We start from the raw sequence: 13999 nt of genomic DNA, 5'->3' as shown, positions 1-13999 counted from the left end.
TTGCAATATTAGTTGTAATGATAACAGAAAGTTAACTAGTATTTCAATGTGCCAGTACATTATGCTCAATAAACAGAAACTAAGGGAAACTTTTTCACTGAGTATATTGAATGAGTTACCAGGGGAAGTGGTTGAGATTTATAGAACTTTAATGAGCAGGCATCGGAAGAGTGGGCAATGGAGTAGAGGGAGACAGAGTGGAAGGGCTTCAGCGATAATGGGTCGAGGCAAGGTAGGGTGCCTTAGTAGAATACAGACAGGAAGTATGTGTGTGAGGCCGGTGTTCTGTGCTGGGCATCAGATGTGGGATGTCCGGGAGACTCCCAGCCTTCCGGAAGGCAACATCTGCACCAGATACATCGAGCTGCAGCTCCTTAGGTACCGCATTTCAGAACTGGAGATGCAACTCAATGACCTCCATCTGGTCAGGGTGAGTGAGGAGGTGATAGAGAGGAGCTATAGACAGGTAGTCACATCAGGGCCTCGGGAGACAGATAAGTGGGTAACAGTCAGGAGAGGGAAAGGCAAGAGTCAGATACTAGAGAAGTACCCCTGTGGCTGTCCCCCTTAACAATAAGTACTCCTGTTTGAGTACTGTTGGGGGGGACAACCTACCTGGGGGAAGCAACAGTGGCCGTGCCTCTGGCACAGAGTCTGGCCCTGTGGCTCGGAAGGGTAGGGAAAGGAAGAGGATGGCAGCAGTGATAGGAGATTCAAAAGTTAGGGGGTCAGACAGGCAACTCTGTGGATGCAGGGAAGGAACTCGGATAGTAGTTTGCCTCCCAGGTGCCAGGGTCCAGGATGTTTCTGATCGTGTCCACGACATCTTGAAGTAGGAAGGAGAACAGCCAGAATGTGGTACATATTGGTACCAATGACATAGGTAGGAAAAGGGAGGAGGTCCTGAAAAAAGACTACAGGGAGCTAGGAAGGAAGTTGAGAAGCAGGACCACAAAGGTAGTAATCTCAGGATTACTGCCTGTGCCACGTGACAGTGAGTATAGGAATAGAATGAGGCGGAGGATAAATGCGTGGCTGAGGGATTGGAGCAGGGGACAGGGATTCAGATTTCTGGATCACTGGGACGTCCTTAGGGGCAGAAGTGACCTGTAAAAAAAGGATGTGTTCCACCTGCATCCCAGGGGGACAAATATCCTGACAGTGAGGTTTGCTAAGGCTATTGGGGAGAGTTTAAATTAGAATTGCTGGAAGTTAGAAACCAAACTGAAGAGGCAGAGGAAGATGTGGTTGGTTCACAAATAGAGAAAGCTTGGAGACAGTGCAAGAGGGAAGGTAGGCAGGTGATAGAGAAGAGATGTGCTCAGACTGATGGTTTTGAGATGTGTCTATTTTAATGCAAGGAGTATTATGAACAAAGTGGATGAGCTAAGAGTGTGGATCAGTACTTGGAGCTATGATGCTGTGGCCATTACAGAGACTTGGATGTTTCAGGGGCAGGAATGGTTACTTCAAGTGCTAGGCTTTAGATGGTTCAGAAAGGACAGGGAGGGAAGCAAAAGAGGTGGGGGCGTGGCACTGTTGATCAGAGATAGTGTCACAGCTGCAGAAAAGGAGGAAGTCATGGAGGGATTGTCTACTGAGTCTCTGTGGGTGGAAGTTAGAAACAGGAAGGGATCAATAACTCTACCAGCTGTTTTTTATAGACCACTCAATAGTAATAGGGACATCGAGGAGCAGATAGGGAGACAGATTCTGGAAAGGTGTAATATTAAAATAGTTGTTGTGGTGGGAGATTTTAATTTCCCAAATATTGATTGACATCTCTCTAGGGCGAGGGGTTTAGATGGGGTGCAGTTTGTTAGGTGTGTTCAGGAAGGCATCTTGACACAATATGTAGATAAGCCTACAAGAGGAGAGGCTCCACTTCATCTGGTATTGCGAAATGAACCTGGTCAGGTGTCAGATCTCTCAGTGGGGGTACATTTTGGAGATAGTGATCACAATTCTATCTGCTTTACCATTGCATTGGAGAGGGATAGGAACAAACAAGTTAGGAAAGTGTTTAATTGGAGTAAGGGGAAATATGAGGCTATCAGGCAGGAACTTGGAATCATAAATTGGGAACACACGTTCTCAGGGAAATGTATGGAAGAAATGTGGTAAATCTTCGTAGGATAGTTGCGTGGAGTTTGCATAGGAACATTCCAAAGAGACAGGGAAAATATGGTAGGGTACAGGAACTGTGGTGTACAAAGGCTGTTGTAAATCTAGTCTAGAAGAAAAGAAAAGCTTACGAAAGGTTCAAAAAACTAGGTAATGATAGCGATCTAGAAGATTATAAAGCTAGCAGGAATGAGCTTAAGAATATAGAGCAAGAGGATAAGACATGAGAGAAGAGGGCCAATCCAGTGTGACAGTGGAAAAGTGTGTATGGAACTGGAGGAGATAGCAGAGGTACTTAATCAATACTTTGCTTCAGTATTCACTATAGAAAAGGATCTTGGTGATTGTAGGGATAACTTACAGCCAAATGAAAAGCTTGAGCATTAAGAAAGAGGATGTGCTGGAGCTTTTGGACGGCATCATCTTGGATAAGTCACTGCGACTGGATGAGATGTACCCCAGGATACTGTGGGAGGTGAGGGAGGAGACTGCTGAGCCTCTGGCGATGATCTTTGCATCATCAATGGGGATGAGAGAGGTTCCAGAGGATTGGAGGGTTGCAGATGTTGCTTCCTTATTCAAGAAAGTGAGTAGAGATAGCCTAGGAAATTATAGACCAGCGAGTCTTACTTCAGTGGTTAGTAAGTTGATGGAGAAGATCCTGAGAGGCAGGATTTATGAACATTTGGAGAGGCATAACATGATTAGGAACAGTCAGCATGGCCTTGTCAATGGCGAATCATGCCTTACGAGCCTGATTGAATTTTTTGAGGATGTGACTAAACATGTTGATGAAGTAGAACAGTAGATGTAGTGTATATGAATTTTAGCAAGGCATTTGATAAGGTACCCCATGCAAGGCTTATTGAGAAAGTAAGGAGGCATGGGATCCAAGTGGACATTGCTTTGTAGATCCAGAACTGGCTTGCCCACAGAAGGCAAAGAGTGGTTGTAGATGGGTCATATTCTGCATGGAGGTCGGTGACCAGTGGTGTGCCTCAGGGATCTGTTCTGGGTCCCCTACTCCATGATTTTTATAAATGACCTGGATGAGGAAGCTGAGGGATGGGTTAATAAATTTGCTGATAACACAAAGGTTGGGGTATCATGGATAGTGTGGAGGGCTGTCAGAGGTTACAGCGGGACATTGATAGAATGCAAAACTGGGCTGAGAAGTGGCAGATGGAGTTCAACCCAGATAAGTCTGAAGGGTTCATTTTGGCAGGTCAAATATGACGGCAGAATATAGTATTAATGGTAAGACTCTTGGCAGTGTGGAGGATCAGAGGGATCTTGGGGTCTGAGTCAATAGGACACTCAAAGCTGCTGCGCAGGTTGACTCTGTGATTAAGAAGGCATATGGTACATTGGCCATCATCAGTCGTGGGATTGAGTTTAGGAGCCAAGGTAATGTTCCAACTATATAGGACCCTGGTCAGACCCCACTTGGAGTATTGTGCTCAGTTCTGGTTGCCTCACTGCAAGAAGGATGTGGAAATCCTTGAAAGGGTACAGAGGAGATTTACAAAGATATTACCTGGATTGGAAAGCATGCCTTATGGGAATAGGTTGAGTAAACTCGGCCTTTTCTCCCTGGAGCAGCGGAAGTTGAGAGGTGACCTGAAAGAGGTGTATAAGATAACGAGAGGCATTGATTGTGTGGATAGTCAGAGGCTTTATCTCAGGGCTGAAATGGCTAACATGAGAGGGCACAGTTTTAAAATGCTTGGAAGTAGGTACAGAGGAGGTGTCGGGGTAAGTTTTTTACGCAGAGAGAGGTGAGTGCGTGGAATGGGCTGCCAGCAACAGTGGTGGAGGCGGTTACAATAGGGTCTTTTAAGGGACTCCTGAATAGGGACATGGAGCTTTGAAAAATAGAGGGCTATGGGTAACCCTAGGTAATTTCTAAGGTGAGGACATGTTCGGCACAGCTTTGTAGGCTGAAGGGCCTGTGTTGTGCTGCAGGGTTTCAATGATTCTATGTTTTTTGATGGGTATATGAACACAATATTCCAGGCGCAGGCTCATCAACACTCTGTACAACTGTAACATGACATCTGAAACCCTGTGCTCAATGCTCATCCAATGAAGGCAGAATGCCAGATATTGCCTTCACCACCCTGTCTCTCTGTGTTACAACTTTTAGTATGTACTTGTACCGTTAGGTCCGTCTGTTCTACTTGCCGAGTCCCTCCCTGGATTTTCTTCCCAAAATATATCACTTCACACTTGCTGAGTTAAATTCCATCTGCTGTTCCCTTGCCTACTTCCCCAGTTGATCTAGGTCCTTTTGTAATCTTAACCATCTTCTTAATCTTTGAACAACTTTTTTTATCACACACACCATTTATGTTGGTGTCATCCACAAACTTAGTTATCAAGCCATCTACATTCTCACCCAAATAGAAACATAGAAAACCTGCAGCGCAATACAGGCCCTTTGGCCCACAATGCTGGGCCAAACATGTACTTACTTTAGTAATTACCTCGGGTTACCCAAAGCCCTCTATTTTTCTAAGCTCCATTTACCTATCCAGGAGTGTGGTGAACTAGATATACCTGTCTGACTGCTCCTGTGGCTCCTCCCACAGACCCTGCTGACTGCTCCTGTGGCTCCTCCCACAGACCCCTGTATAAAGGCGACTGTGGGCTGCTGCTCTCCCTCATTTTCCCCAGGATGTAGTGTTGTTTATTCTTCCAGTCAATAAAAGCCGATATCTCATTTCCTAAGTCTCAGCGTGAGTTATTGATGGTGCATCAATTTTATTGACTGGAAGTTAAAACATGGAAACTGTTTTACACCCAGAACGCTTAGATTTGGACCCCCAAGACCCTGAAGCAGCTCTTGCCTTTGAACACTGGCTTGTATGCTTCCAATCATACTTGGAGGAGGTTCGTGCCACCAACTCAGCTGTTAGGCTCAGACTTCTCCTCTCGAGGGTCACCCCAAAAGTTTATTCATTCATCAGGGACCTCTCGACCTACGAGGGGGCGCTTGACGCCCTCAAAAGACAGTACCTGCGGCCGGTGAACGCAGTTTATGCCCGGCATCGCTTGGCAACACGAAAACAGCGGCCTACGGAGTCGACTGCTGAATTTCTCTGAGCTCTACAGGCACTCATGCGGACTTGTGACTGCCAAATGCTCACAGCGGAACAGCATGCGGAACTCTTGGTCCGAGACGCTTTTGTGACTGGAGTCAGGTCAGTGTATTTGCGCCAGCGGCTGCTGGAAAAAGCTGATCTTACCTTACGCTCAGCGATAGAGACGGCTGATACGTTGGAGGCTGCACAGCTGTACGCCGAGGCGGTCCAGCCGCGCGATTCCCCGGTTCCGAGCGAATTCGCCAACGCCGCTGCCAGTCGCGGTATCACGAACTCCTCGAATTCGCCAGGCATAAAACTCTGTTACTTTTGTGGGCTTCAGAAACATTCCAGAAACAGCTGCCCGGCTCGCAAAACGACTTGTTCCAGCTGCGGGAAGAAGGGCCATTTCGCCAAGGTCTGTAAATCTAAACCGCGCCCGGGGTCGAGCAGCGCTGTGTCTGAGATCTGGGGGCTGCCATTTTGCATGCCCGGATGTGGACAACCATCTTTGCCGGCGTCACCATGCCCCGCCCCTACCTACCCGTGTGCGACCTGGGAGCCGCCATTTTGCATGCCCGGATGTGAGCGGCCATCTTTGCCGGCATCACCAGGCCCCGCCCCCGACTCGCCCCGTTCAACGCTGGCTACCGTGACCCTCGATCAAAGCGCTCCGCACCAGCTCGCAAGGTCGATGATGGACATCCTGGTGGAGGGGCACAGGACTAGCTGCCTGTTTGACATGGGCAGCACTGAGAGTTTTATTGACCCGGCCACAGTGCAACGCTGTGGACTCGTGACACGGCCGGCACGTCAGAAGATCACCTTGGCTTCTGGGTCGCATTCCACAGACATCCGGGTGGGTTGTGTAGCGACATTGGTGGTGCAGGACACAGAGTATCGGAACTTTGCGTTCCTGGTCATGCCTCGACTGTGTGCACCTGTGCTGTTGGGGCTGGACTTCCAGAGCCATCTCAAAAGTGTGACTATGGCATATGATGGCCCCTCCCACCACTCACTGTCAGGAATCCTCAGTTTGGTGGGACTTCGCCATATACTCACTGAGATCTGACACCTGACCAGGTTCATTTCCCAATACCAGATCAAGTACAGCCTCTCCTCTTGTGGGCTTATCTAAATATTGTGTCAGGAAGCCTTCTTGAATACACCTAACAAACTCCACCCCATCTAAATCCTTTGCTCTAAGGAGATGCCTATCAATATTGGGGAAATTAAAATCCATCACGACAACCCGGTTCCAGAATCTGTCTCCCTATCTGCTCCTGGATGTCCCTGCTACTATTGTGTGGTCTATAAAAATCACCCAGTAAAGTTATTGACCCCTTCCTATTTCTAGCTTCCACCCACAGAGACTCCGTAGACAATCTCTCCATGACTTCCATCTTTTCTGCAGCCATGACACTATCTCTGATCAGCAGTGCCACACCTTCACCTCAATTCCCTCTCTCCCTGTCCTTTCTGAAACATCTAAAGCCTGGCACTCTAAGTAACCATTCCTGCCCCTGAGCCATCCAAGTCTCTGTAATGGCCACAACATCATATCTCCAAGTACTGATCCACGCTCTAAGCTCATCCACTTTGTTCATGTTATATAATCATTAATATATAACACAAAGAACAGAAGATCTAGAACTGATCCCTGCACAACACCACTGTTCATGGGCTTCCAATCTGACTTACAAGCTTGCACTACAAGATTCTGATTCCTTCCACCAAATCAATCTGGTATCCTATTGGATAGCTCATGCATTCTCACCTTTCAGAACAGCTTACTACGTGGGACCTTGTTAAATCCTTTTCTAAATTCCACATGGACAAGCTGTACTGCTCTGCCCTATTCAATCCTTTTGGTCACCTCTTCAAAAAAACTCAGTTAAGCTTGTAAAGTATGATTTCCCACAAATAATGCCAAGCTAACTATCCCTAACTATTTCTTGCTTTTCCAAATGCAGATAGATCCTGGCTCTCAGAATCCTACCACATAATGAGTCAGTAAATCCTGAGTTAAGAACTAGAATTCTGAAACAATGAAAATGGCATTGCATATACAATAACAATTAATCTATTTTGTGGATTTCAATCTTGTATATATTTTAGTGTTGTCTGAAATAAGTTGTGGTTTAAAGTGTGTTGGATCTAATATAAGCTGTCATGTTTCACTTACGTTTGTGAATTAAATTTCTTAATGCGTCAATGAGCTAAACTGCACATCAGGCACAATTTTTAGAAGCATTGTAACCAGAGTAACATAATCCACAAAGCAACTAACTCCTCTGTCAATGATTATTTATGTTCACGTGATATCTTTGTGTAGCTCTGAGGAAAGTGTTATGGCATTAACAGCAGCTTGAATTTTTGCACCACATTTAACATTGTATGAACTTCCCAGATTCTTCACAAAAATATTCCCAAACAAAATTGAGCCACAATAATACCTTGGGAGTTAAGAACAAACAGACCAAAGATAGTGTGATTAGACATCGGCATGACTGAGAGACCAGAAGAAAAAGATTGCAGATATCTTAAAGAGTTAAAGTCTGAAGAAGATTACAAATGATCATGTAGATATTTGAAAACAAAGATGCGAGTTTATTAATATAAAGTTGTTGTTAAATGCGGAGGCAGCAGAGTATTGAATAACTCAGTTTTAGCTTTGTTGGAGTGCCTGGGACTGTCTAAGTTTCAAGAGCATATAGAGATGAATGTTTCAGTTTTGTCAGGCTGAAACAAATGTGTATTTGGACATATTATTAAGGTTAAATCTAGACCTGGTTATTAAGTTCAGTAAGTAGAAGCAAATTGCAATTGTATCCTGGACTTCCTAACCGGAAGATCACATTCTGTGTGGATTGGTGATAACATCCCCTCCTCACTGACGATCAACACTGGCACACCTCAGAGGTGTGTGTTTAGCCCACTGCTCTACTCTCTATACCTATGACTGGGTGGCTAGGCATAACTCAAATACCATCTATATATTCAGTGATGATACAACCATTGTTGGTAGAATCTCAGGTGGTGACGAGAGGGTGTACAGGAGTGAGATATGCAAATTAGTGGAGTGGTGTCGCAGCAACAACCTGGCACTCAACGTCAGTAAGATGAAAGACCTGATTGTGGACTTCAGGAAGGGTAAGTTGAAGGAACACCTACCAATCCTCATAGAGGGATCAGAAGTGGAGAGAGTGAGCAGTTTCAAGATCCTGGCTGTCAAGATCTCTGAGGACCTAACCTAGTCCCAACATATTAATGCAGTTATAAAGAAGGCAAGATAGTGACTATACTTCATTACAAGTTTGAATAGATTTGGTATATCAACAAATACACTCAAAAACTCTATAGATGTACCGTGGAGAGCATTCCAACCTCGCTGCCTGGTTTGGGAGGGGGCAGGGGAGGCACTACTGCACAGGACTGAAAGAAGCTGTGGATGGTGATAAATCTAGTCAGCTCCATCTTGGGTACTTGCCTACAAAGTACTCAGGACATCTTCAAGGCGCAGTGTCTCAGAAAGGCAGCTTCCATTATTAAGGACCTCCAACACCCAGAGCATACCCTTTTCTCACTGTTACCATCAGGTAGGAGGTACAGAAGCCTGAAGGCACACACTCAGCGATTCAGGAACAGCTTCTTCCCCTCTGACATCAGATTCCTAAATGGACATTGAACCCTCACTTCTTTAATATATATTATTTTTTGCATGATTTTAGATCTATTCAATATATGTACACTGTAATTGATTTACTTATTTACCATTTTTTTCATCTATATTATGTATTGCATTGAACAGCTACTGTTAAGTTAACAAATTTCATGACACATGCTAGTGATAATAAACCTGATTCTGATTCTGATTCAAATGTTGAACTAAAAAAAGTTCTTAAAGAAAGAAAACAAAGGACCTGAAGTCAATAATATTCTTGAATGATAGAAATGATATTTCTGTCTGAACTTGAAGCTAAATAGGAATGGTCAGTATTACAGAGAGTGAAATCCATTCTATATCAGGTTGATCAAAAATACTGGGCTCAGTTATTAGTTAAACACTCTTTAACTCCTGAGAGGGTGAAACATTAAATAGAATTGCATTTAAAATTATCTATTTATTCTTCAATGACCATGTTTATTTATTGGAACTTCTTAAAAGATAATATTCTTCCAATCTACATGTGCAAATAGAGTCTCATCTTTGCTAATTTACAATGTTATATATTTCTTAATTTCTTTTTAGAAAATTGTTTGCAGGAGATAAAGCCAAGAAAGCTGATGTCCAACAACCTGCCAAAACTGGACTATTGTTTCTATTTACGCAAAGACCAGATACTCCAAAATTTTACCGTATCATGCTAACCGCAATAAAAGCGAAAGGATTAGATCTTCTAAGTAAATTTAGGGAAAGTGAAACCAAGGTAATAAATCTACATTTATAATTTTTTTTGTTTTGAAGTGATCAATTATATGGCAGGTGGAAAGTCAAAGTGCAAAAACATTGAAAAATTAAGAATAGTCGTGATTCTGAATGTTAACCCAAAACCTTGACTATACCTTTCCCTCTACAGATGCTGCTTGACTGTAACATAGCAACAGTGGCCAAATATAAGCATGTAAAGGATATGTTAAAGATTTTTACCAGCACTGAGGAAAAATTAATAAGTTAAGAGCAAGTAAAATTGTAAAAAAGTATAACTGTGGAGATTACCACAATAGCAAAGAAAATGTATCAACATGACTAATGATGATGGTGAAATCTCAATGCCATTGTGCTTGTAGTTAAAGGCACATAACCAAATGAAGCTGGATGCAATACCTGTTGGAACCAAAAATATAAAGAAATTTTCTCCCACTGATAACGAGAGATTGGAAGGCAATGAATGTTCAAAACCTGAAGAAAAGGCCAGAACATGTGGTATGTATATCTTGCTGCTGAATAGTCAGGATAGATATCTAACATAAATCTGTAATTCTATCATTCATTTTACATCATCAACCAAAGCAAACATACAGATGTATAATCTCCATTTAATAATATCTAGTATCCAAGTAGTAACTGTACTCTCTACTCAAAATGTGCCACTTTTCCTGTCTATAGAACAACGAGGCTCCAGTCATCCTCAAGCCAAACCTGAAGAACATCATTCAGCAAAGCACCAATCAACATCCCATTCACATGAAGTTGTCAGAAGCGTGGGTATGCAGAGTGCTGAAGAGTTTAATACCAACAAGGATAACTAAGAACAGGGAAGTCACTGAGTACTGTTGAGTTGATGACAAAATGTCTGATAAGGAGTCAATGGTACAAACAAGCGATAATCCTTCAAGTTCATTTGGGCCATTTATGACACCTCTCTCCTCTTTCTGGATCATTCTGTCTCTATCGCAGTAGACAACTATACACTAACATCTACGGCTCCATCTGCCAATCATCCCCTCCTCACCGGAATCCAATTATTGCTTGCCAGCTTCTGCCGCACTTGTACCTCCCATGTACCTCTTTATAGTGGCTGTCTCTCCTTTGTACTCTCAATCCTGATGCAGGCCCTCAAACTATCAGCCATGTTCCTACTTCCACAGACATTCCTGACCTGCTGAGTTCTTCAGGCAGCTTGTTTGTTTTTGTTCCAGATCCCAGGACCTGTAGGGGCTTGTGTCTCCATAACTCATTCACTGTTTAATTATGATAAAGATCCTATTTCATCTATTTTTTAATTGATTTAGTATAATAACAGGTTTACAATAAAGAGCCAGCCGCATCCTTTGACAAAATGCACAAATTAATATATTGACAGAGTAAATTATCTATCTATATATATATAAGTGGTTGCTGCACGACCATTTGTCATTAATCATGTTATAGCATTTTGGTTCTGAGAAAGGAAAGTAAGATTACCCCAGACATAACCATTAAATCCAGCTATCACTGACCTAGTCACTCACATCTCACCTGGATCCACTACTGTTCTTGTTCCATCTCTTCTCTTCACCCCATTTACCAGCTATCTGTCCTCTGTCATTCCAGTTCAGATGAAGGGTCTCAACCTGAAATATCAATGATTCATTTCTACTCCTTGGATGCTGTCTGACCCAGTGCCTTTGTGTTTTTCTCCAGATTTCCACTGGATGCAGTCTTTTTGTCTCCACGTAACTGTAGATGTCCATCTCAATACCAGAGCAGTTAAGCCTATAAGAATAAGAGTAGCAGGGGTTTACCAAGCAAAGCACCACCCTACCTTCACTGCCCAAGTCTGCTCTATCATTGTTGATCCTCTGTCATTTTCCTATTCAACCTTCTTTCTTTTTCTGTGTCTAAAAGGCCATTGGCTTCCATAACTGTATATTCAGAGTCCTCTGAGCTAGATGTTGAGGCAGAAACTTATCTGATAACAGATCATATGGGAAATGTCTACAATGCAGGACAGCACAATGGAACAACTAGTAGGTCTGCTACGTGACAGTGCGAGAGACTCAGGTTCTTTCCTGACCTTAGATGTTGTCTTCTTGGAATCTGTATGTTCTCCTGTGTCTGTACGGATTTTCTCCAGGTTCTCTAGATTCCTCCAACATCCCAAAGGTGCGAGAGATGGTGGATTAATTGGCCAATGTAAATTGCCTCTAGTGTGCAGGTAATTGACGTAATCTGGGGATAGCTAATGAGAATGTGGGGAAAATTTTTAAAAATAGATTAATGTGGGAATACTGTAAATGGGATTTGGTGATTGATAGTCAGTATGAACTCGTGGGGTCAAAGGAGCCATTTCCAATGCATGACTCCCTGTAGCTCCATGAATGAGGAACAGATCTCAATACTCCAGTGATTTGGGAGGTCCATTTCAGCAGCCGTTATCAAATGCTGAATCCACACCACCTAGCAGAGTAAAAGCATGTGGCATATTTTCCTTTCGATCAAACTCCAGCCTGACTTGGTTGTAAATTCTATTCCTTCATTGTTACTGGGTTAAAACACTGGAATTCCCTGCTATATAGTCACAGGGAAAAAACGCATTCACCTAGCAGCCAGCACCTCAGGTCAGGATTGAACCTATGTCTCTAGCTCCGAGAAGCAGACAGTTAGCTCACCACCTTATCAACTACCTAAAGATACTCAATATTCACAGCAAGGCCTGGTCCATGTCTTTTAATTCTCTTAAGCATTATATACAACAATTTACTAATTTATGATTTAAATGGTTGAAAATGTACTAAACAACAGGATAATAACAGTTAATCAGTAGAAACTCATAACAATTTTCTCTGGCTTTAAGATCTGCCTATCTGTGGAAAATCAAACCATACGAAAAACTGGAAATTACAAACTCTTACAAAGATCGAATATTCCGGACACATAACAAGAAGCCCTGACATTGTCACCAATATCATCATGCAAAATGTAATGGGCAGAAAGAAAAGTAAAGGAAATTTTCAGGGAAGCTGATCTAGGCAGAAACAAAGTGACTAATTGTACAACTAGACCAAAATAATGAACATTTGGAGGAATAAACGTGTGCTGTCCACACTGAGTTAAACTGGTGGATCAAATGGAAAAGAAAGCCATGTACCATCAGAAAGTAACTCACGTAGTCATCAGTTAATCTGCACATAGATGTAAAATACACATATAAACTTCAATAGCTTTATGAGTATGATTGAATTGTTGCTGAAGTTGTTAAGCAATTAATGAGTAATTTTATAATTGATCCAAGGTTGTAAAAAAAATTAGTGTTTTTTCTTTCAACAGAGTTATACCACTGTTCACCTTGTCTCAATACCTAAAATATAAGGAAAAAATAAAAGCATATCAAAAACAAATACACCAGCATGGGACTTCCAGCCAAGCAATGAACAAGGGCAAACTGTTTCAGCAGATTGCATAGGCAACAGCCTTCTCAGGAAGATATTGACAGGATGTTGGGAGAAATAGCTCATAACTCTTTGTCATTTGAGTGACGCTGTCCCTCAATATAACTGTTTCTTGAGGAAGGTAAATCAAAGAGCCTTTGAACTTCATGAAATCCACAAACATTGGATACTCTATTACTTCCATTTATTCACACTTTATCTGTCAGAGTTGACAAATTGACTTTCATACTTCTGGTTTTCTTATAGCTAAGGAATGATAGTATAGTTTTGTGCTCACAGCAGGCAATGGGTTAGCAAAGATCTGGGGTCAGAGATTCAGCTATAACCTTGTAAAAGGGTGTGAGTGCAGTTAGAGGACAAGGCTATGATATTTTTGGAATCTTCAACCATCCTTGTAAGTTGAGTAAACATTTCTGGTATGTAAATCTTCAATATTCCCTTTATACTTTTCATATTATATGTCATATACAGTGCATGAATATGTCTGAATAAAGCTCTGTGGATGTATTGAGAATCTCTATTGGGAGCTCCAATGTTGCTGCATTCCTTTCAAAAAGCCATTTCATGTGCAAAAGTGAGTCAACAGTTCCATTGTTTTTAAAATTATGGAGAAGATTTCTTCTGTTAACCATTATAAAGTTAATAAATAATAGAGTTCTTTAATATTGGAGAGCAACTGTGTTTTGTCTCTATTTCACTGAGAATTACTTTGACTGTCAGGGCACTGAAGCAGGGACCCACTCACAGACTAAGTACTGTGCGCACTATGATATTTACTGAGTAGCAAATCCAGAGGGGCAACAAAGTCGGCATCAAAGTTCAGGCGGCGATCAAAAATTCCAAAGAAATCCAAAATCCAGAATCGGGAAACAGGCAGAGTTGATATTCAGAAGGACAGAGTTCAGATACGAATACTG

General features: G+C 42.5%; 1 protein-coding gene across 1 annotated transcript in view; it reads left to right on the top strand.

The window, feature by feature from the left end:
* Positions 1-13660, top strand: part of LOC140727139 (cyclic nucleotide-gated channel beta-3-like) — a 110561-nt gene extending 96901 nt beyond the window's left edge. The window contains exons 17-19 of the mRNA XM_073044441.1: positions 9460-9637; positions 9999-10134; positions 10318-13660. Of these exons, the coding sequence (XP_072900542.1) occupies positions 9460-9637; positions 9999-10134; positions 10318-10460 (457 nt within the window). The 3' untranslated portion in view covers positions 10461-13660. The remainder of the gene's footprint in view (positions 1-9459; positions 9638-9998; positions 10135-10317) is intronic.
* Positions 13661-13999: the final 339 nt, after the last annotated feature.

Source organism: Hemitrygon akajei, chromosome 1 (genome assembly GCF_048418815.1).
Source record: "Hemitrygon akajei chromosome 1, sHemAka1.3, whole genome shotgun sequence".
Taxonomy (NCBI): domain Eukaryota; kingdom Metazoa; phylum Chordata; class Chondrichthyes; order Myliobatiformes; family Dasyatidae; genus Hemitrygon; species Hemitrygon akajei.
This window is presented reverse-complemented; position numbering and strand designations above follow the sequence as displayed.